The following is a 25,053-nucleotide window of genomic DNA, read 5'->3' on the forward strand; positions in this document are numbered from 1 at the left end:
CGCAGCGGCTCGCCGGCGGCGGCCGCCGTGTCTTCGCTTCATGTAGCGCAGCCCGACGAACATACGGCGTCGCGCCGCGGCTGATTTTCTGCCGCCCGAACTTCGTTGTGAAAGTTCGCTCCGTGTATTCTGGCCTTAAGACGGATAACATGCTGACGCCAATTACCAAGACTTTTCTTTCATGTAAAAGGCAATGTCTCTCATAGCAAAATTCCAAGGGAATGCTAAGTGTTCAGCCAAGCATGGAACACAACTTCGCGTATCGAATTTGCAGACATTCTTCTTACGCAAAATTTATGGACAGACACGGCGCGTATATGCACTGTAAAACCAGTAGCCCCGTTCAACGCTACATAGCTTGCGATATCCAAGCCCCAAATTTTATTGACTCTCGTGATTTATGAGAAAGAACTGTGGTTGAGGCATGGCAGCAGAAAGGAGACGACACACCCTTCAACAAGTTCGGCTCGAGCCACCCACACCCCAAGCATACCCGAAGGGAAGGAGCGCGCGCGGCGCCGAGCGAGACGGACCGAGCGGCGTCCTGGCCTTGAACAGTCAGGAACTGGCCGTAGCATTATCAGAGTGATCGTAGCCTTGGCAACAGCTGACGGGATATAGCGCGTACGCAACGCTTCCATGTTTCCGCAGAATCGTGGGCACGGCGTTTCGCAGTCGACGTATGCGCCGTCCGTCATGGCTTCTCAAGGCAAGCTGTACACGCTGTGCGGTTTTACCGAGGAACTGGACTGGAGACCTTTGCATTTCGTCGAGCCTGTTTCTGCTAACAGAATATGCGGCGCATGTGGTGTGCTGCCCAGAAAGACAGTTTTTCTGCCCTGTCGAGACGTGCTTTGCAAAAACTGCTACGAGCAGTGCTTACTCAACGACAGACACGCCTGTCTACTCGACGGTGACCAGTTTCTTCCAGAGGACGTTGAGTGGAGAGACTTTCCGTTGGAGAACCTGCTGAGGCGCAAGGTAAGAGAGCACGAGTGAGCGAATTCGTGTGTCAGTTTTATCCAGGTCATTTTAGCAAAATGCACTGGATAAATTTAGAAAGTAAAATGGGCATTCTTTTTATAAATAGGGGTGATTTGCTGTTAGAGCTGATGAATCACGTGTAAGGTAGATGAAAGCAAATATGGAAATATTACATACGCGGTAAACCGTGAGGAGAAGCAAATACTTTGACACTGTTGTCTGTATGTATCGTATCCCACTTCTATATCGCTATAAGCCTCACTACTGACTGAAAGCTATGGGAACTCGCGCGCAATCAGATATGTTGAGCGGAGCCAGCAGCGAGTATGCGGCAGCGCTACTGATTTATGAACTGCCCTTCTATTCGCGTAAGCTTACTCGCATCCGTTAGTGCGGCATAGGGTGTACTACTTTCGTTTTTATCGTCTACTTTAATGCAGGCATGTTACACTTTTCCTGTGCTTTTTCTCGTCTGTCTTGTTCTGCGACCTTTTTTTATGCAACTGGTCTTTCACGGCGAAGGAGGCTAGGTTGCGTGTCTTAATCATCAAAAAACGTACTGATTTACTAAATTGTACTCAAATATTTACTGTTATTCTCCAATAAGCCATATTCAAGTACAGTGTTCAACGTTTCAAGCGCGATGCCAGGAGCGTGGGGCTGTCGGCTTGTGTGGGTTTGCACCATGTGCGTTCGACTCGCAGTGCTTTCCAAATCAGTATCGCGAATACCTGCTCCATCTTATACTTAATCGTAAGCGCAAGCGGTGATAACGAAGCCGTGAATAACATGCATGTGCGTCTACAAGTTTACCGCGGAACGGGAGTGTTTTTAATGTTCGTCCATGTTAGCTTCACGGCGACTCAACGAAACCTGTTTGAGGAGAACCGGCCGGCTTCGCTCGCAAATCGGGAGTTCTCCGTGCCGCACAGAGGATTGGTCCTGGACCCACTTCTGTGATGTCAAAATAAAAAAAAAATCAGTTTATTTCAGGGAATTTCCTGCGGAGACAGAGCCTAATGGCTGAAATAGCCTGACTGGGCCCCTGCCCCCGTTCAGTTCATAAAGCATTTACGCGTACAATAACATATACAGTAAGGTGCACATTATATTAAAATTACAGTTGCACTCAATTTACAGCCGACGAAGGAAAAAAAGTGACTTCTAATAGATCAGATAAGTAGTATGAAATGCATACATGTGTACATAGATCACGCAGATAGATATACATATAGAAAAGGTCACACAGGATTCATGTGTTAGATAGCTAGTAGACCCTTTATCATGTTACAGATATGTAGAGAACGATTATGTACCAGTACATTGTGCTTACAAAAACAGAAAAAAAAGAAAATCAGGAATGTCATGGACATAGTAGAAAGTAATGTAAAACAGTCTAAAATACACATGCTGTTCTGACAAGGAACGTTTTGTACATTCCTTTAAGTTTACCACGGCTGTCTGCCCAATTTAGTATGTCTTTTCTGTTTATTTAGAATCTGTATAGCTTGATACGTTACCGATTGTTTCCCGTAATTTGTCCTCATCTTCGGAAGCGTCCTCCTATGCTGCCTAAACCCGTACTTATGTTCAACTACCATATCACTGTCTTTGTATATGTTTGTGGTGTGTATATGTTGCACTAATTTATAGAGATAAATTTGATTGGCCATAAGCATGTCGTGTTTCAGAAATAACTCCCTGGTACGTAAGTCACGGTTATCTCCTGCATAATTTTCAAAAATACGTAGCACGCGCTTTTGTAGTACCGTTAATCTATTATAGTTGCGCTGAGTGGTGGCGCCCCATACTTGCGAACAGTAGGCAATCATAGAATATACTAGAGTATAATAAAGAGTTCTTTTTTTAACCGAAGAGGTATTAATGTAGAAATCTTTCTAATACATCCTATTGATCGAGCTATATCGACTATCAAATGGTCGACGTGACATGACCGTAGCAAAGACTCTTGGAACCAAACGCCTAGGAATTTTTGCTTAGGTGTTTGCTGAATAATCTCGGTTCTGTACGTAATATGCATGTCACGTTGGTCGCGTTTATTTGGAGAAGAAAAATGATGTATTTAGTTTTAGAGGCATTTAATTGTAGACAATTATCATTTAGCCATTTGGATAGGTTTTGTAGATAATGATTAGTTTTTTCTTGAAGTTCACGTTTCGTCCGTGAAGTAAAAAATACGTTAGTATCGTCCGCAAACATTACTATATCAAGGGTGTTGTCAATCTGAGTTATGTCATTAATGTATAACAAAAACAGGGTAGGACCTAATACTGATCCTTGGGGTACTCCATTTGTTACATTTAACGACGTCGAGGAATAATTATTAACATCTGTAAATTGGAAGCGTTTCTCAAGGTAGCTGGTTATTAATTTCAATGACATGGCACGTATTCCATAACACTGCAGTTTTAGAAGTAGAATATAATGATTCACCGAATCAAATGCTTTCCGCAAATCTAGAAAGAGACCTAAAGTAAAATTCTTATTTTGAATACTTTGAATAATTTTCTCCTTTACACGAAGTAGTGCCTGTTCAGTTGACTTGTGTTTTTAGTTTGATCCGAATTACGAAATAGATATGATATTATATTTCTCTAAGAACTTTGTTATGCGATCAGTAATTGCCCACTCAAAGACTTGATAAAACAGGTAATACCGATATTGGCCGATAATTTGTAAGGGCGTTTTTGTCTCCGGATTTGTGGATTGGAACAACCCTTGCTATTTTCTGTTGGTCAGGGAAGATACCAGTATCGAACATTAAGTTGATATAGGTGAGAACGTTTTTTATTACCTTAGAAGCATACTTTACTGGCTCAGCCCTAAATTCATCATAACCAGTGGCGCCATGTTTTATTCTATTAAGTAACTCTTCAGTCTCTTGCGGGGAGACGTGATACAAAACAAACAAATTTGATAAGAACTGATGTGTCTTGTTGGCTGTTGACTGCCTACAATTCCGCTATCTGCCTTTCCTGACTGTATAAAGTACTTATTGAATGTGTTTGCCAAACAGTGCCCAGCTATCGCGTTTCCATTTATCTCAATCTCTTGTACGCTGGTTATGGCATTGTTTCTGCTTGCCAATATGTTTGCTGTTTCCCATATCTTTGTTACATTAGTTTGATGGCGAAGAAACAAACTTTCATAATAATTTTCTTTTGCTTTCTTTACATCTGAAGTTAGTTTATTTCGAAGCTTCTTGAAGTCCTTAAATTGGTTTACATCGTGCGTACTAATAAAAGTGTGATACATTTTGTTTTTTTCTCTTATTCTTCCGTATAGTGCAGGATTAATCCAAGGTTTTCTTATTGCTTTCTTATTGTTTCGGCCACATTGTAAAGGAAACGCATCATCATAACTTACATTTAACTTCTTGAAGAATTGCTCGTAAGCATCTTTAGGATCACTGCAGTCATACCCGCTAGTCGAATTTATGGCCTCCACTAACAAAAAAAAGTTTTCAAGCGATTTGTCATTTATCACTCGATATTTGCTTACTACAACATGTCTGCGTGTGAAGTGATCAGCAACACAAAACGCGGGTAGATGATCACTTATGTCGCTAACTATCACTCCGCCTATTATTTCTGATACACTGATATTCGTAACACAGATGTCTATCGCTGTAGCTGTTTTAGGGCCAATGCGTGTGGGAACCGAAATCAAATTTTCACATCCGTATGACATAATCAGGCTCTTGTAATTCATCGCGTACTGGTCATTACTAACTGTATTTATATTTATATCACCACCGGCTGACGAAGACGAAGTTACTCGGTGCTAGAACGCATCTGTCCCAGCTAGCCAGTTTTCGTCAAATTTTCATCAGTCTCTGGGGCATTTTCTGCGTCCTGGCTTGAGGCGATGGACGCGGAACGTTCCGCAGGCCCGTGCTGCCAGAAGTCTGCAACGGCAATCTCTTCTATGAGTCAAGGCACCTGGTCAACCACCAGTGACCGCTCAAGAGAGACTCCTACTCCTGTGGCCATGGATGTAGAGCCTATTGCCGGCCCGTCTGGCATGATCACTACATTAACAAGTTCCTCAAGGAAACGAGGCACCTGGTCCAGCACCAGCGAAGACACAGAGGTCTACTCAATCACAGGTGACGACTCATCTGATGACAGCTTCGTGTCGGTGAGGAGCCGAAGGGCTAAAAGGAGGCTTATCAAGGCGTCGCCACCAGCGAGTACGTCAACCATGCAGGCAGGTAGTGAACGCTGGCCGCACACCATCCTCTTCATGCCAGTGGATTCTTCTGTCAACCTTCGAGTATTGAACAGGCAAGCTCTCTCTGTTTTTCTTGAGGGAAAGCCGCCTAACGAAACCAAGGAAGTCCGGCTGAACACACGAAAGATTGTTCTAGCTGTCGACACAACCCGTGGAACCACGCTGGAGACGCTGCGACAGATAACAGATTTGGGCAACATAAAAGTACGATCGGTCATGCCTATGGATGGGGCCTGCACTGCAGGTGTGATCTACGATGTTGACTTGGCTATTTCGAACTCTGACCTGCCAATTCTGATCAAACCGGCATACGAAGGAATGGTCATCACGCACGTATGCCGACTTGGCAACAGCCGTTGTGTCAAGATTGTGTTCAAGGGGGATTCCATCCCTTCGCACGTAAAGGTCGGTCACTTCCGACATGTCGTACGACGGTTTATCCCAAAGCCGCTTCAATGCCACAAGTGCTTTAAGATCGGACATGTTAAGGGCGCCTGCACAAACTCCCCAATATGCCCCCGGTGCGCGGAGTCACACACGGTAGATGTGTGCCGTGCCACAAACGTAAGGTGTGGCACCTGTGAAGGCAGCCATGAAGCGACGTCTAAAGAATGCCCAAGAATCAAAAAAGAGTTCGAAGTTCTGAAGCAAATGGTGAGGGATAACTCAACCCATAGAGAAGCCTCAGGAAAGATCCGGCTTCGACGTCGTCATCGACGGAAACGCTCAAGACAGGGTGGAGCTCGTGCGCCGCTTGCGCCAACGCCATCATCTTCATATGGAACGCCCGAGAGCGCAAGGAGGCCTCAGAGGGGAACTGCTGCCCCCGTGGATGAGTGGCCGGCGCTTGCAAGCTCTCAGTCTTCTAAGGAGCCTCCACGCTTGATGCTCCCATCGAAGCCCGCTTCTGTCGGTGAGGCTTCAACAGTCGACTGCCAAATGATCCCGGCGCTGCGATCCATTGTGAATGTCATCAGGGCCATGCTGACAAGCGTTGACACTCCGTCTGCTCGTAGTGGACTACAAGTGCTCGACGCGCTGAGCCCCGTCCTAGCAAGCCTTGAGTGAAGCCATGACTGACAATCACAAGTCATTTCGTAAGGAGGTCAAAGAAGCGTCGATCCTTCAGTGGAACGCGAGAGGTCTAAGATCTCGCATCGCCGATTTTCGTCAATTTGTTCTCACTAACCACTTTCCAATCATTGTCATCTGTGAACCAAGATTATCCCATCCAAGGAGACTATCCGGCTACGAGACAATATCCTCATCAAGCGACATCAAAAGTAGCAAGGTGGTCGTGTTTATTCGCCGTGAACTCACTTACGTCGTCCAACCGGTGCAACATCATGACGACAATCAGTATGTGTGCATGACTGTTAAAAATAGGAAAGTCACCTTTGCACTCTTGGGGGTGTATCTGTCTCCATCAAGTCGATTTGACACCAAAAGACTAGAAGACATCTTGAAAACACAACCTGGTCCATGGATTATCACTGGGGTTTCAACGCTCACCATACCATTTGGGGAAGCTCAAAGGTTAACGCGACGGGAAGACGACTAGCTTCATTAGCTTCCAACAATAGTCTCTACCTGCTGAATGACGCGATTCCAACATTTCTGCGGGGAATAACGTACAGCAGCTGCCTCGATTTGACTTTCGTCTCCCACCGCCTCGCCAGACATGTTAAGTGGTTTTTGGACATTGAAACGCACGGAAGTGACCACATCCCCACTTACCTCAAGATCAAGGGAATGTCTAACACGTATACGTTCACCACGATACGAAGAATAGATTGGTCTGTCTTTAAATCCCAGATTGAGGACGCTTGTCACAAAGGCCTCCCTTGTGGACTTCAACAAGCTATTAAGAAAACGGCACAGACGGCCACGCGCACACTTACGTGTTCTCCAAGGTATTCTGAATTCGACCAGGAATTGGAGCGGCTTCGTGCGATTCGCCGTCGTGCCGAAAGGAGATATCGACGCACTAAGTAAATTCAGGATCTCAGAACAGCCAGGCGAATGCAAAAGAAGATACAACGGTGCATGGATAAACTAGAGGCTCAGCGTTGGTCGAAATTTTGTGCGTCGCTAGATCCCCGCAAAGCGCTATCTCAAATATGGAGAACTGTGCGAGGTCTACGTTCTGTTCCGGAACAGCGTTTCCCGTTTAAGGCCCTAGCACTATTCCAGCGCCGACAAGAGATTGATGTGGCCGAAGACTTCTGTGCTATGATTGCGGGCCAGCCAAGTCGCACAGGTTCGCTTACATTGAACCGTATTCCAGATTCACGCGATTCACGCATGGATCTGCCTTTCACGACGCAAGAGCTTGACGCGGCGCTCGCCCTCTGTAATCGGTCGTCGTCGCCTGGTCCGGATGACATATCTTACCGCATGCTATGTCACCTTGGTGAACGGGCACGAAGTGCACTCCTTCATATCTATAACGAGTCCTGGCAAGAGGGCAAAGTTCCTCAAGATTGGAAGCTCAGCCGCCTTGTACCGCTTCTTAAGCCTGGCAAGTCTCCCTTAGAGATTACTTCATACCGACCGATTGCACTGGCAAGTTGCGTTGGGAAGGTAATGGAGCGAATGATCCTCGCCAGACTTGAGCGGTATCTTGAACATTACGAAATCTACCCGGACGCCATGGCTGGTTTTCGACGTCACCGATGTTCTATCGACAACGTTATCGATCTGGTAACCTATGTTCAACACCAAAAAACGTGTAAGAGGTTATCTGTCGCAATGTTCTTAGATATAAAGGGAGCCTACGACAACGTTCTTCATGACGCCATACTTGAAGCATTGGAATCGGTGGGCCTAGGCGGTCCATTATATCGTTGGACTCGCAGTTATTTACATAGGCGGTCTCTATTGAAGCTCTACTGAAGCTGGCTCAACCTCGGAATATTATACGCACCATGGAGTTCCACAAGGTGGTGTCTTGAGTCCTACGCTTTTCAACCTTGTACTCATTGGTCCCGTGGAACGACTTCCGAACACAGTTAAAATTTCAATGTATGCCGATGACATCTGCATGTGGGCATCTGGTGTGACACGGCCGCAAGTGCGCGCCAGGCTTCAAAAAGCGCCAGGCTTCAAAAAGTTTCTTGGAGGAAATGTCTGGGGTACTTCAGTACATGCAATGATGCAACTGTACAGGACGCTCTTTCTTGGGTATTTGCGATACAGCTTGCCTGTGCTGACCAACACCTGCAGAAGGAATATCCACACACTCGAAAGCGTCCAGGCCCAGGCGCTAAGAGTGTGTCTTGGATTGCCGCGGTGTTTGTCAACGACTGAAACCATTGCGATTGCACACGATTTCCCAGCCAAGACCCATATAGTCATGGAAGCACTCAGAGCACACGTAGGACACCATGCTCGAGCCCCTGCCCATCATCTAGCCTCACTGCTAGAGGATCGACCATGTGCTTCCTTTTGTGAAACTGTCCTGCCCTATTGTGCATACCTTCCATCAGGTTATACAGCTCCAGCGAAAGTTCCGTTTCCACCATGGTGCTTGGCTCTAGCAAAGGTTCGACTTATCGTGCCAGGCATACGAACAAAAGCCCAACTCTCGTCTCCAGCCCTCAAGCAGCTTTCACTGCTCTTGCTGTACGAGACGTACAACGATCATCATCATCTGTATACTGACGCTTCAACCACGGTGAATGGGTGTGCAGGATCGGTGATCTTTCCTGCAAAACCTTCCACCATAAAGATTCGACTCTCTCACCAGACTACATCGACTGCCGCGGAGCTTGCTGCTATTCGTTGTGCACTTCGTGTAATTTCTGATGAACTACCCAAGAAATGGAGCGTGTTCACTGACTCCAAGGCTGCACTTCATTGTTTGGTTTCTGCCTTACGCCGAGGACCCCACGAACAACTAGTTCTAGAAATCAGACTGCTGCTTCACCACCTCGTCGAGCAAGGACACGACATCACGTTGCAGTGGATTCCAAGCCACTGTGGCATAATGGGCAATGAACTTGCCGACGCAGCAGAACGATCTGCACATGAGAAGGGCTTGCAAGACTCCATTCCATTCTCAAGAACAGACAGTGCAACGAAAATTCGTGTGCTTGCAAATGAATCCATCAAAACTTTATGGAACACACCAAGCTTACAGCATACACGTTTACACCGACTGGACCCATCCCTTCGAGTTCGACCCCCATCTGGACTCTCCCGACTAGAAACAGCAGTACTTTGCCGACTGTGGCTTGGTGTCGCCTACACAAGATCCTTCGCCTTCCGAGTCGGTATGGACGACAGCGCGGCTTGCAGACACTGCGGCGGCGAGGAGACCATCGAACACGTGCTCTGTCATTGTCCTCAATACAGCGCGCACCGGCTGTCACTAGCGACCACGTTGGCACGCCTTGACGACAGGCCACTTTCAGAACAGTTAGTTTTGGAATGCCGACGTGAACTGTCGTCTCAGCAAAAGTCGGTCAAGGCTTTGTTGACTTTTCTACGTGACAGTGGCCTATTAGAAAGACTATAAGGACCCCATTTCATCCCTTTTCATATTTTTTTCTCACGCTTTTATTTTTGTCACGCTCTTCTTTCTGTCATTACTTCCCCTAGTGCAGGGTAGCAAACCGGAGGTCTTAAGTCTGGTTAACCTCCCTGCCTTTCTCTCATTTGCATCTCTCTCTATATATATCACCACCAACACAAAAGGTAACTTGCTTGTCTGAAAAACCTGCATCAATTGCTCAAGAAAATTTAAGAACTCGCATTTAGAACCAGCTGGTTGCCTATATATGGCAGCAAGCTGCAATTGAGATGTTTTTATAACTAAGCATTCAACATATACATTTCTAATTGTGTACTCCTCAATAATGGTCTAAGCATAGCTATGGCTGATATATACCGCCACACCCCCTCCTCTTTTCCCTACGCGGTCCAAGCGTATGCAGGTGTAATTATTAATGACGGGTGTATCATCAGTAATCGTCAGCCAAGTCTCCGTAAGAACAATGACTTCAAATCTCAGAACGAGAGACTCCAAGAAAATTTGTAGGCTGTCAAGCTTGTTTTTTATGCTTCTAATGTTGAAATGAATCAGAGAGAAGTTACTTTGCTTGGTCTTAAATGCGGTGTTAAATACTTCTGCTGTGTATACATCACACGTACTCATCTACAGTAAAGAGAAAGCAAGCTTATAATTAGCTGATACAATCTTTAGTTAACTTTGGCAAGGTCATCGGAAGAAGTTATTCACAGGACAGGACTATCTTCGTCTTTCCTTGCTAGGATGTTGCCACCTGCTGTCCACACAAACTTCCATTTGAGCTCTTTCTTCTTTGCCACTGTTGCTCCAAGTAACTGCTTGTTGTGGCGTGTCAAATGTTCATTGACGAAAATTGCACTGTTAACACCAACCAGGCCAACGTCTTTTGCGCCAATTCTCATTTTCTTAGCCTCGGCTAATATCGAGTCTCTCTTAGCACACCTCGCAGAACGAACAATGTTCTTGATTGTTGAGTTCGCAGTTGGAACTCTATGTAATATATCAATGTCCCTCTCATCGACTGCCTCTCTATTTCACAGATTTTTCGAATGGCTACTAAAGAGTCGCACTCGTCCCGAACACCCTTTATTTCAAGGTTCTTACTTGTTTGATATTGTTCCAACTCTTGTAATTTCAGAGATAACTGCTTGTTTTCAGCTTTTAGTTTTTGATTCTCAGACACCAAGCTTTTTAATTCATCTCTTAGTGCCTTTAGATCCCGGGTCACGTCTTTGACATCGTCACACGTGTCACTGCAGTGCTGAACAAACTTTCTCAGGTCCCTGAGTTCAGCACGCATTTCCCGCTTAAATTGTGCAAACAAGCCTGCAACATCACTTTCCCCTTCTTTCCCTTTCCCCGGCGTCATTGTACGATAGTACAGGTATCAATCCAATCACTTTCATACAAAAAAAAAGGACAACGACAACAGGCGTGTTCGGCAGCAGCGCAGAGTTGCAAAGACGATTTCAAAGCAAATAGACACTATTTCTCACCTGCAAAGGATGCAGAATTGTCTTTAGCGTGTGCACACTTCAATGCGCTGCTGCCGAACTGGACGCCTGGGCTCAGGGGGACCGTATTTAAGCCGTCCGCCGTCGGGAAGGTACAGCGACGACCCCAGCTATCTTCGTCACGTGGTAGAGCCTTGACAGTCGCAAGTCGCAGATCTTGCCTGTAGCGCTGATTGTCTCGGCCGTTTGTTGAAATGGCTGCAAATGAAGCAGAATTGTCTTTAGCGTGTGTACACTTCAACGCGCTGCCGCCGAACTGGACGCCTGGGCTCAGGGGGACCGTATTTAAGCCTTCCGCCGTCGGGAAGCTACAGCGACGCCCCCAGCTATCTTCGTCACGTGGTAGAGCCTTGATGGTCGCAGATCTTGCCTGTAGCGCTTATTGTTTCGGCCGCTTCTTGAGATGGCTGCAAAGGATGCAGAATTGTCTTAAGCGTGTGCACACTTCAACGCGCTGCCGCCGAACTGGACGCCTGGGCTCAGGGGGACCGTATTTTAGCCTTCCGCCGTCGGGAAGGTACAGCGACGCCCCCAGCTATCTTCGTCACGTGGTAGAATCGTGACGGTCGCAGATCTTGCCTGTAGCGCTGATTATCTCGGCCGCTGCTTTGGATGGCTGCAAAGGATGCAGAATTGTCTTTAGCGTGTACACACTTCAATGCGCTGCCACCGAACACAGCAGTCACACACGGATGTGGCCTAATGGTAGCAGAGGCATGGCCGCAATGGCTACGCTCTGGCCTCACCGGCAGCCGCACTACCGCCGACCACCCGCCGTGGTCGCTTAGTGGCTTTGCTGCAGCGGTGGCGGCGTTTCAATGGGAGCAAGTGCACATTAAAAATACGAGGCCTTCTAAATTAATCTCCGTGTTGGTAGCTTGCATCTGTTGAGAGGGATCGCTGGAGACGCCAAGCGCATGCAAATACCAGTGTCGCCGCATCTTTAATCGAGAGAGGCATCTGGACCATTTCTCTCGAAGTGTCCTGTCCACATTTGCCACCAAGGCCAGCTTGGACGCTGCTTTGTATTTCGCAGTGGGATGGTAGCAACGGCAGCACAACGATGTGGTGCAGTTAGCAAGCTTTATTGCATAGGCGTCTCATGTCTATTGCGAGGTTCGTGCATGCGTGGCGACTTCTGGAACCGCAGGGCTGCTCTTGAGTCGGTGAAGGTTGCCGTAGACTCAATCTGTCTGCTCCATGACGCAAATAAAATCGTCCCACAGTGCAGCTAGTTCAGTGGCTGCAGCTGAAGGGCGGTGACTGATAGAGGGAGGATTTGGTAACACTCGAAGGAATTCTGCGCACCAACGTTAGATGATGTAGGCGCGTCCGTCGTGATGTAAACGACTCAAGGCGCCATCGCCACGCCACGGCGCGTCCGCCTCTTTAGCGGCTTCTACAATATTCAACAACCCATCAGCGCGATCCAACCTTGCTCAAGGTGGCGATACCGTCGTCAAATCATGTGACCAATGTGGCCACGTGATTCGTGATGCCGGGCAGCCGGGCGAGCCGGGCATAGTCGCGTCGTCATGGCGTCGTCACGTCACCGCACTCGCATTGCGCTGTGGTGTGTTTGCGGCTGTTCTGAATGTGCTGCCGCTGCCCTTTGCTATGTAAGTGTTGCAGTGTTGTGCTGTCAAGAAAACGATATTCTGTGATCAGTTTGGGTTGTGCGATATGTTTGTGTGGTTTTAATTTTGTAATAAGTAGTGTTTTCAATTGGTATGTGACCAAGGCGGCCACGTTATTCGTGAAGCCGGGCATAGTTGCGTTATCGCACTCGCATGGCACTATAGTCTGTTTGCGACTGTTCTGAATGTGCTGCCGCTGCCCTTTGTCATGAAAGTGTTGCAGTGCTTTGCTGTCAAGAAAACGACATTCTGTGATTATGTTTGAGCCGGGCATAATAGCGTTATCGCACTTGCATTGCGCTGTGGATGATAGCGGCTGTTCTGAATGTGCAGTTCGGTTAGTTTGTTAGTTTGGGTTGTGCGATCTGTTTGTGTAGTTTAATTTGGAAATCAGTAGTGTTTTCTATTGGAGGGCGCGGAGTGGAGGGCACTAATCAGCTCTTCAAGTTTATTGTCATGTTATGTGAGGCGCCTTTTCACTGACGCTGTAATTAAGGCGTTAAGGGCAGTATAAGGACGAAAGTTAGAGGGACGAAATCGTGCCTGTGTGTCCCTAGCGTCGGGATTGGCCGCTATGCGTGATCCTAACAAGAAAGCACTTGCAGAATGCGAAGAATTTCTGTCTGCGCACCTTGCCGATCTCCGCAATAGAGCCGTCATTGTGGTATTTTAGTCTCCCGTTAAGCAAGAGTGTTGCAGACAAGGGAACAGGTTCAAACAGGCTTTATTTTATTATTCAGTACTAGTGCGGTATCCCAAAAGGTGAGGTCAAGTGCTCGCCCTATTTTCTTCCCTCGCGCTACAGCGCACTGACAGAATTTTGCGTGCACCATACCATGCTTTTATCGTTTGCGCTTCAGGTTCTCGATTGCGTTTTCCCCCTTTTACCCACGTGATGGGTATTTCATGGTATTACCGGGTACCAGATGTGTCCATATATTGTGTCCAATATATGAAACGGCCAAATTCGATTTTATTTGACACCTCAAATGGTAGTAATGTATTGAGTCCCTTGTAGCTTTGTGCTTGTTATCAATCTTACTATTTGGCGAATGGATACCGCATGTACGCTGCATAACTCGCTTGTGGATACTCATTACGTGAGTCGAGTATGCCCTTGGTATAAAATAACTTGTATGCTTTAGGTAGTACGATTGTTTGCAGTTTGGGACATGTGTCGCAATGTACGCTGTGCGCCTTCGCGCTTTACTTCGTCGGCGGCCTGCCGAGTTCGTGCGGGTGCCATGTGTGCGCATGGAGTTCGCGAAGCGCTCTCGCAGTTTATATATATATATATATATATATATATATATATATATATATATATTTATATATACATGTGTTCTGTTCGCGCGCTTCGCACAACAGGGCATGTCGCAGTTCTTTGTCCTTGTGCAGCACATTTTCCTCGCGTACGTCTGTGCATTATTTGATACCGGTTTCACACGAGGCTTTTTTAGCCGCTATCCAGTCTGTTAGAAATCGAATTTCTCGGCCTTAATTGGCTCCTCTGCGCAAGCTACGAGAGTGAGCCAGTCGCTTTGATAATTTCGATCCGGATCGGGCTTGATCGCGATCGCGAGTGGTCGTGTGACACCGGTTTTACACATGGCTCCCACATAGGGAACACTTTAAGTTCAATGCTACTGAGTGAAGAGCAAGTGCATATATATGCCAGTGGTGGTATGTGGGCAAGTCTTTCTCGTGAAGCCAATACTTGTGCATTCAAAACATTTCAATTACCAGCGTAGTGGATCGTATGTGTCTACTTCGACAAAATGGAGCACCAGCGCAGATATCTGGGCATACCTGTCCAGGGCAGCAAGTGTGTCTACATTGAAACCACTACCAGCATGTGCGGCAGTTCTATTTCCAGCAGCGGGACTGCACAATAATCAGTAGGGTGCTCTCAAGCTCTTTATCTATGAAGCTCTGCCTGGACGGTGTGCCAAATATTTTTGGACGTGAAAGTGGGGGTGACTTGGTAAACATCAGAGGAACTGTGCGTGGACTTTTTGGCAATTGTTTTTGGATGTGAAAGTTTTGGTGAACTGGCAAACAATTTGCTCTGGGCTACATGTGTTAAACGTTTTTCTCATTTAGAGTGCTTTTTTTTACTTTAGGAGACTGGAGATGTGCGCAAAGTGTGACATGTCAGTGTGCTAATTAATGTATTTGCTGGTTTGCAAATTATTCGTTGCAACTTTGTTTTCGCCAGAGAGGTACAACTTTGCCTCTTGTAAAGGGCTTTTTAGATAAAACACTTACTATTTATTATGACCATTGCTTCCTTTGTTACACAAATGCAGCTTCCAGTGCATTCCAGTTTATTTCCATGTTTATGTAGGTTTCTAATATGAGGCTTGCGTATTCATTTCTCACGTTCTGGAGTGGCAAGATGCAGCATTACTGTCTCATCGTTCGCTGTACTACAGTAGCGTTCACTTGTTACACTGAATCCCCCATTTAAGTATTCTGTACTAATTTCACTTTATTGCTTTTTTGTTGTATGGTTATTTTTTCTCGCCATTACCTTCTTTGATATATCCTAAAGGCAATATTCCCAATTTCGCATTGTTCGTATTTTTTTTATTTTTGTCACAGGATTGTTTTATGATGGTATGCCGTGGTATTTCTTTTTGTGCTCTTTTCAAGCTTCTAGCTGATTGGTAACATTGCTTGGGGGCACTTACCATCCGATTCATACTCTTGCATTTTTCAGTCTACTTCTTCCATTCGCTCCGATGTCACTTCTGCATAACTCTAGTCCATCTAATAGCACGTGCACTTTACTATGATAAATTAGACACTTTAGTACACTCCAGATTTTTCTGTTCAATTTTGTATGTGTACTTGGAATTTTGTTTATGTACTAGTGAATGTTCACTTTCGAGTTTATTACGAATTCTTTCTGCGACTTTTGCCATTGTTGATATACTTTTACTTCTATTTGCATTTCTCACACAGTTTGTTCGAACCTTGCATAAGCATTACATTTTAATAAAGTGTTTTTGCTTTGTCACAATGTTCTCATTTCATGCACTCTTGGCATGAAGGGCTTGGTCTGGCCACCTGCCAAGACGTGGCCATTTGTTCTTTGCAGGATGTCATTCCCATTGTGGGTGTAAGCATCTTAGCTTACTAAAGGCGGTATTAAGGATTTATTATTTCTAACAGGCTCATTTTCGTGCGACTTGGTCGAGGATGCGCCGGCCATGCGGGGAACAGTGCTTGGCACTGCGCCATGGCTCTTACAGTCGACACCGACGCTTCTACTCATCTAGGGCGCGATTGGAGATCGTTGTTCGAAACGCCCGATCAGTTTCACCTCACGCGATTGGCCTAGGCCGTGCGGCTGACGACATCTGCGCGGCATAGGCCAGTCGCGTGAGGCGAAACTAAACGGGTGTTTTGAACAACGATGTCTGATCGCGCCCGTCACCCGCGAAAGTTAGCTTCAGATGATCGTAAACCTTTCAAGACCGCTTCTAGACCAGCTTTTTGGTAACGTCCTAAAAACGTTTAGCAATTGGTTACGAATAGTTTTGGCAAAGGGATTACTTGTGTCTTTCCCAATCCTATTTCTAGACCAGCTTTTTGAATACGTCTTGCAGACCTGTTCTAGATCGTCTCAAGAAAGTAATTAAGCCGGACATTAGCAGTGATATACGACGTTTTCCCCCCGAAGTTCTCTCATTCGTGTCTTCTTTAACCCGTTCTTATCGTCTTGGATAAACGCTACGAAAACGTTACGTATCTCTTTTGTGCTACCTTTGTCTCGCTCTTGAACCTAGGCACGAAAGTGACAGTGGACCACGAAGGACTTTTACACGTTGGTTCTGTCGGCATCGAAGGGCTTTGATAATTCAGCGAGACCGAGCTCAGCACCACAGTACTGCTACGTGAAGCAAGCGAGTAACCCGAAACTGTGGCAGCAAAGCGCATGTGTACTCGAAGAAACTCCTGCTGCAGAAGAACTGGAATCGATAGGCGTGTGCTTTCGGCTGCAAGGGCGGCACGCTTTTCTGGCGACATCGTTAGACTTCGCGCGAATAGAAATGTTTTAATGGAATTCATAGCTTTCTGGAAACTTGTTCGTAAGACGCACCTGTTGCTACCCCAGCGCCATGTTCGGATGTCATCGGTACATAAAGAGATTTCAACCGCCGTGAGAATGCACCTCTCCAGTCCAATTAGAGAGACATTAGATACCACCGGATTTGAAACACCGCACCTGGGAAGCTCCTCGATGCAGTGTGTGCGGAGCTGTATCACGAGAAGATATCCACACGGACAAGCACAGACTTTCAACTAAATCTTTTCTTGAGTCAGAGGCATTATTATAAGGAGTTCACGGCTCATGTGCAATGAAGCAACAAACCAAAAGAAAACCATTGAGACCAGGTGAGCACGTATCTTTGTTGCTTTATTGCGAATGTGTAGTAGACTCTTTATATTTACGCCTCTGACCGAAATAAAATTCTGTTGAACGTTTGGGCTTGTCCGTGTCGGTATACTGTCGTCGCCAGTATTTATTTTAACAGAACACGCTCTGCACTGATTAAGATGATCATAGCGGCGACCTGTATAAGGGATGCATTGAAGCACCCCTGCGAGCACGAGATCGAGCAATGACTTCTTTCTTTAATTTGGACAGCATGATTATCGGGAGCGGCTTTTCCCCGTTGTCTTATCAATTGAGTATGTGAAACCATCTAGCAAAAAGAAAAAGGCATAGGTTGCGAACCAGCACGCGAAGAAAGCCACAAGAGACCAGTGCAGTGATCTTATCGCACAACTTGAGGAAAGTATTCAACCGTTATAATGAGAATTTACTTTCCAGTGCCCCTTGCAAGCTGTGTACTGTGTGTAGTCGAGTGGAAGAACACGATAGGCCCCAGTGCACCACCTATTGTAAAACAAGGTTTACAGACCGTACGGAGAACGTCATTTCCCAGATACGACTTAGCTGTGCTTAGGTATCTGTAGGACAAACGGAACAGTGTTTCAATGATCGAGCACGTTAGTACTGCAATAACGTGAAGAATGGGCATAAAAGGTATTTAGCGAGCCCATTAGAATAAGAGCGCGTGCACTCCCATGTTTTAGAAGACGATTTTTCCAGGGAAACTCAAATCTAGAGAGAGAAATTATACAGGCATTATTTATAATAGAAACTGTAGCCTGTAGCCTGTTGACGGTAGCTTCGTAATATGTCTTTGCTGGAATCAGAAAAATAAATACACATTTTGCATGACGGAGAATGACTGCCATGTGCATGCCTTCGTATGCGCAGGTCAATACAGGGATGGATATATAAAGGCTAGAGTTCTTGAAATAGCAATTCGATTGGTGGCCCGCTTGTGTTCTGAGGTATCTGTGCGTCCTTGGGTCAATAGCGCCATTTGAGTGTAATTATCTGAATTGAAATATTTATTCCGTGCAGCCTGTTACCTTCGTAGTATACGCATCGCTCTACGTAAGCGTTTTCCGAAAAAAAAAGAATATTTCTTCTCAAGAAGCCTCTCACCCAAGCCGAGTTCGAAGAACGCCTACGTAACCATACCGAACCGCTCCTCGTTGTTAAGCGGCTCAGACGCCTGAAGATTTCAGTGCCCAACCGGAACGAAAACGGATTGCTGAACGTGAACACAACGCCACCCAATCGGAGCAAACGATGTTACCTCAACGTATTAAGACATTTCACCTTCAAGAACCACTCTCCTTCGCAATGCAAATACCACCAGTTTGCACACATGATACAAGTGGTGTCACCGTTTCGCTCCTGAAAATTAACACGATTAGTGAAAATCCTTCTTTAAGCCAAACAGCAATAGTTCATGTAATGTCGCACTCAAATGAGGTTGTCGCTGCCGCATTTCTTGTTTCTTCCGAACCATTTGTGTCTGCAGTATGGTCAACATCTTAAAAGAACATAAATTAGTGCTCGTGTGACAGAAACTTCGAAGGCATGAAAAAACATAGAATATGTTAGAATGGAAAATGGTATAATGATTCTACGGAAAATTGCCTAAACGCATCTTTTTTTCATTTCAGATCAAATGTTGGAATGAAGAACGCGGCTGCGACGTCGTTTTGCTTGCATCAGAGTTGAACAAGCATTTTTGCAATGACTGTGAGCACCACGCTACGTCGTGCCCTAAATGTTCAAAGCTGGTGCTGCGTAGTAAGGTGTCCGCGCATTTACAGAGCAAATGCCAAGACTATGCGGTGTCTCCGACGTCCGATGCTGTAGAAAAGTCACACAGTGACGAAAAAGCAATGATCATGGCTCTGAATGCGAGCTTAGACGTGGGAGTTTCTGACATAAAGCACAGGCTAGATGAAGTTATTAATGGTCACACTGTCCAAAATGACCGGCTAAATGATATATCACATTGCATAAACACGGTCAAAGAAGCACTGCTACAAAGGCCAAGCGGAAATAGTACCTTGGATCACCTTACTTCACAATGTACAGTTACGTTATCTTCAGTTAGAGAGGTCGAGGAAAGATTGATTGACCACAGCGAAGAGGCACGTGTGCTTTCGGGAACCTTAACGGATTCAATAAAAGATCTGAAAGAAGTGTTGCAGGACACCGCAAGGGCATTCTCCATAAATGGCGCAGGAAGTGTTGCTGGTATTGGTGGATCGAAGGACCCTAAGAAGAAAGGACAGGGCACATTGAATAAAGAACTGGCCTTACACACAATAAACATTAAGCGATATGAGTTTCTTGTTAAGGGATACGAAGCAATGAAAAATAGCGCATATTCTGTAGGCCATCATATTTGCTGGGAAGAAAAAATATACATATCTGGCTATCTCGTGTCGCCAGGACTGCACTTCAGAAAAGAGGGAGATCATGTGCTACTGCATCCTTGTATTAAGCTGCACAAGGGTGCGATCGACGAATTTCTTCGGTGGCCTTTCAGTCAGAACATTCGGGTGACCGTCAAGCATCCGTCCCAAAGCAAGAAGTGCCAGAAGGAGTGGATCAACGGCGGTGAAATTGAGTTCTTTGGAAGACCCGGAGAAGCAGCCAACACGCACTGTGAGAACCGATCAATTTCATTTAGCCTCAATGATCTTGAACGTGAAGGGTACGTCACGGAGGACAAGCTTCACGTAGTGTGGGAGCTGCTTCCGAAGCCCGTAGCAGAATAAATGAGGGGAATTTTGCGTATTCCATTAAATACACATGCCGTTTTATTTCCTGGAAGCGAATTTCGCTCTTCCAAATGCCTTCGTTGAAAGCAAAATAAAGCTTCGATCTTTTTTCAATAGCTTTGCAATGTGTGCTTGCCTACCCGACACCGCTTTAGTGTGAGTTTATAAAATTGCCTTTCAACTGTGTAGTGTTCCATTCAGAACAGTATGTGTAGGTGACTCGCAGACGGAGTGAATTCAAAATAATATTCCATTATGGGAGATATTTGCTGTTATATATATATATATATATATATATATATATATATATATATATATATATATATATATATATATATATATATATATATATATATATTAGCCAAACTTCAAAAACGTTAGAGACGATGCCTTCAGTGCTGCTACAAAAAGCTTGCATGCCTGGCGAGACAATCCGTGCGCGTTAATTCAATTCCTATCGTGTAGGCTTGCTTAAGTCAGGTACTTTGTTTCATTTTGCGATGTTAATTTACGGCACACATACAAAGGGGAATCATCTACAAAATATATTCATTGTGTTAGCTGCGCCATTATTTTGAAAAAAAATTACCTCTGGCTGATAGCACAATTCTACCATTGAACCAAATTACTCGACGAGGCGGACATGACGTCTACGAGCGATCAGACGCGGATTTGATTAACTGTTTCACTAATTACATTTCTCTCTAGTTTATTTAGAGCACATCTAACAATTTGCGAATTAAGTGCCATCAACTTTGCGGTAAAATTTCCTTTTTAAAAGGACGTTTGGAAGGTATAGTTGGTGCATATATAACTTGGTTTAGGATCGCAAAAAAAAAAAGACGCGGCAAGAAAGAAAGCGTGAACCGCGGACAAGGGCTACTGTTAACTTTTTTATTCCATAGCGTTTTTATTCCAATACGCGGCCCACGCCTCCGGGCACACGAGAGGCAGTAGGGCGCTGCTGCATCATGGGTCTAAAGCCCTTACATCGGGCGCCCGCTGTGAGAGTACATCGAATAACGAGAAAGTTCACCCTCACTCTCCTACGGCCGCTTCACCCGCTTGATAAATTTCAAGTGCGGCGTTCACCTGTTACGCAGCTGACGTTCAGTTGTAAAGAGGGCTCGTCTGCGTGCTTGCCTCCCTCCCTGCACTGGCGCATAGGAGTGGCAAGCAAAGCGCCACCACTTTGTTGGTGTCAACGTCCGTCCTGTCTAATGTTCCGTTTTCCTTTGAGGCGAAATGTAAGGCAATGCGAGTCTCGTTACTAGGCTCACATTGCAGAAACCGTCCGAACCTGCTAGCCGTGCCCGAAAGCATTCCGCCGCCGCCGTGCCAAAGACTACGGCAATACGGCATACCGGAACGCCTACAGTACAAGCAAGGGCTTCTTTTATATGCCGGAAACACGCATGCCTCCCAAGACATTGGATTAAGGGTGGGGTGTGTTGGGTTAGTGGTGGATTGCGTTGGATTGAGGATGCATGGTTGGATTGAAGTGGATTAAGTCGGATTACGGTGAATTATCGTGCATTAACGGCATATTTCACAGATTGGAGTGTATTAAGAGAGAATTAGGTAGGATTGGGGCGAATAGAGATGGTTGACGTTGGATTAAGACTGGATAACGTTAGATCAAGGGCGGACCATGGTGGATTACTTTGGAGTAGATTGCATTGAATTGAGGGCGAATTCCTTTGCAATACGGTGTATTCTGATAGGTTGCGGGGTATTAAGGGTGAATTAGGTTGTAATAGGGCGGATTGAGGTGTACTAGGCTTGATTACGCGCTATTGCACTGTTGCCTTCACATATGGAGACACAGAAGCGTAGGTGTCCTCTTTCTTGTGAAAAAGTTAGATTTTGAATTTGCTGGAAAAAAAAACTGTACTACCAACTAGCCCGGCACTCTTTCTAGTCTTAAAAAAATGTAAGGGCGATCAATCAGTTCGATGCGAAGAAGATGCGATAACATGCTGTCTTTATTCACTCGTTCATGTATACGAATCTTCATTTGATAATCTTCCCCACATATACCTCACTAAATTCTGATTCCTCATTACTTCCAGCAATCCTTAGTGTCGCGCAGAGAATTCGTCGGGAGGCTATCCCCCGTATTCACAAATGCATCCTAACTTGAAGCCCACGCTTGACTTGATTTCAATGACGCCTGCCGGGAACGCACCACAGGAAACGCTATGAGCGTCTTGGGCGCGTTCACACCAGGCGTCATTTATGTAAAGTCAAGCATGGGCTTCAACTTAAAGTTCATTTCTGAATGCGGGTTCGCCTATAGACCTGCTGTTTGAGAAATTCGTCGTTTCCTCTAGCGGTTGCTTTTTGGGCGCTCCCAATTTCGTCCTCTTGGGTTGCTTGTTAACTCCTGGTGCAGTAACTATGCAAATCGTTTAATAATGACAAATCGCGCAGTGTCCTGAGATTACTACGAGAGCTCTAGTGCAGTGATTCAGCCTAACGTCACAGCTCTGGCAGCTCCTCTGGCAAGCACGCAGCCCGCGCGTCCACCGTTGTATTTGGTACCATCAAGTGTAGTCGTAGACACGGGCCTCCTACCAGATTTTCAGGGTATTTTTCCATCTCAAGTATGGCACTGTCCTCTGATTGGTGCGGTCCGCTGAAGGTCACGTCACGTTAATGATATGGCCTTCTCAACGAACAGTAATTTCAAATTCGGCGCCGTCCTCTGATTGGTCAGTCAGGTGACCTTGATATCATCACCCTCGACCAGTGGCAATTGAAAACATGGCGTGGCCTGCTGAGTGGTCTGTTGAGGGTCACGTGACCTTCGCGACGTCACTACTCGTACAATGCGAAAATTGAAATATGGTGTCATCGTCTGATTGGTCCATTGGGGGTCACGTAATTGAAGAAGTCATCGCCCTATTGACCAATCGTAATTTCGAATTCGGCGCTGTCCTCTGGTTGGTCCATTGGGGATCACGTTACCGCACTGACGTCATCACTCTCTCGACCAATTCTTATTTCAAATGTGGCGCCGTTTTGTGATTGACCAATTGGGAGTCATGTGATAGAATAATCATCGCCCTCTCGATAAAGAGCACTTTCAAATTTCGGGCCATCCCGTGACTGGCCCATTGCGGACCACATCACTAACATGGCGTCATCACCAGCTCGATAATTGAAATTTGAAATTTGGCGGTGTTCGCGCCACTCAGCGCCTCATCACCTCCTGTTATGTGTGGCCCGGCATCAACGCAGATGTCCGCCGCTGGGCTCGAGAATGTCAACGCTGCCAACGTGCAAAAACGACCCGCCACACCAAGTCACCACTTCAACCCTTCCGTCCGCCTGACTCTCGCTTTGACCACGTTCACATCGACATTGTCGGTCTGCTGCCTTCATCGCGTGGTAAACGATACATCCTCACCTGCGTGTGCGTGTGCGTGTGAAGTGATTTTAGAAAAGGAGACGGAAGAGACGAGTGTAGCGCCGTAACTGTCTCTCACAGGAGGACACCTCAACAGCACTGCACGGGGAAGGGGAAATGGGGTGAAAAACATGGAGAGAAAGACATGAGGAACGTGGTAAGGGCAAAAAAAATAGAAAATGCGAGTGCGGGGCTCAGAGCCGCGCTCTCAAGTGCGTCGCATTGCAGTAGTCCAGCAGTGCCGAAAGAGCGTGCTTCGCGATGGACGAGTGGGCTGCAGGGAATAGCTGCGCGGTCGCCGTATCGCAAGTCAGTCCCAGTCGCCGATAGACTGTACACGAGTCCGTGCGCTCCACATCGAAGGCAGCGCAGTGAAGTAGCAAGTGGTCGAGCGTCTCCAAATCGGCGCAGTTGCTGCACGCGGGGCCGCCAATTCCCTGCAGCCTGTGTGTTCTAGCAGCCGTCTTGTAGCAGCCGACGCGCAGGCGAAGCAGGAAAGAGCGGTCCGCCCGGGAGAAGTCCACGCGGGGGGAGGAGTCCAAGTGACGTACCTGCGGCGACGCGCTGGTCCGGGTGCTGCGCAGGAAGCGTTCGCAGAATGGTTGTTTTGGCCAAGTCGAAGCCGCTGACCGAGGTGGCGAGGGGGAAGCGCAGGGAGTGAGCATGCTTTGCGAGAGCGTCGGCGGCTTCGTTCCCTTGCAGGCCGATGTGCGAAGATGCGACCCATTGCAACGCCAAATCGCACCCTGGCTGACGCGATGGCGGAGCTTTGAGCCGACGCTCTGCACCAACGGAGGTCCAAGGTAATCCTTCGCCAGCATACACAGTGCCACGCGCGAGTCTGAAAGGATCGCGGCTGAAACAACACTGCACTCTTGAAGCAGGAGATCAGCTGCTAGGTCGATCGCAGCAAGTTCGGCCACCGTCGACGACGACACAACACGAAGACGGCACTGCCGTGTAGCGCAAATATCCGGCGCCGTGCACGCTGCCGCACCGGAACCATCACTCGTCACGGAGCCGTCCGTGTAAACGAGCAGCCGGACCCCTAGGCGCTCGTGCAGCAGTGCGGCCGTTTCCTGCTGCATAGCACAAACAGCTGTTTGGCGCTTGGACTTGACGCCTGGCACCGTGGTGTTTACATCGAGTAGCGCGGAGGCGTGCGGCGATACCGGCAGAGGTAGGAGCTGCGGCGTCGACGGGACGAGTGCGTTGAACTCGGTGGCACGCTGCCCCATGCCTGAGCCCTCGAGGGTGTGGAGGCGACAAACGAGGCGTTGTCCCTGTGGCGAACGTTGAAGGCGCTCGATGTGGTTCATCGCTTGCTTCGGTGCGCGAAGTGAGGGCGGCCAGTCTCCCGCTTCGGCGAGAGTGGCTTCTACTTGCGAGTTGCGAGGAAGCCCGTAAAGTTGGCGGATTACTGTGCGGTGCTCCATGTCGATGGCGTTCCAGTTCGTGGCTCTGGCGTTCGTGAGGGGAAGTGCAGAGAGTGCTCGCGTCGTTGCGACCGAGTTGTAAACTCGAAGCGCAAGTTGCGGTGTACAGCCA

At 46.8% G+C, this 25,053-nt stretch overlaps 1 protein-coding gene across 1 annotated transcript; it reads left to right on the top strand.

The window, feature by feature from the left end:
• Nucleotides 1-587: 587 nt before the first annotated feature.
• On the top strand, nucleotides 588-20,207 carry LOC142564009 (uncharacterized). Its single transcript, XM_075674812.1, has 2 exons — nucleotides 588-981; nucleotides 18,978-20,207. Exons 1-2 carry the CDS (start codon nucleotides 640-642, stop codon nucleotides 20,088-20,090), a joined length of 1,455 nt encoding a protein of 484 aa, XP_075530927.1. The 5' UTR covers nucleotides 588-639; the 3' UTR covers nucleotides 20,091-20,207.
• Nucleotides 20,208-25,053: the final 4,846 nt, after the last annotated feature.

This window comes from Dermacentor variabilis, chromosome 11 (assembly GCF_050947875.1).
Source record: "Dermacentor variabilis isolate Ectoservices chromosome 11, ASM5094787v1, whole genome shotgun sequence".
NCBI classification, from domain to species: Eukaryota; Metazoa; Arthropoda; class Arachnida; order Ixodida; family Ixodidae; genus Dermacentor; species Dermacentor variabilis.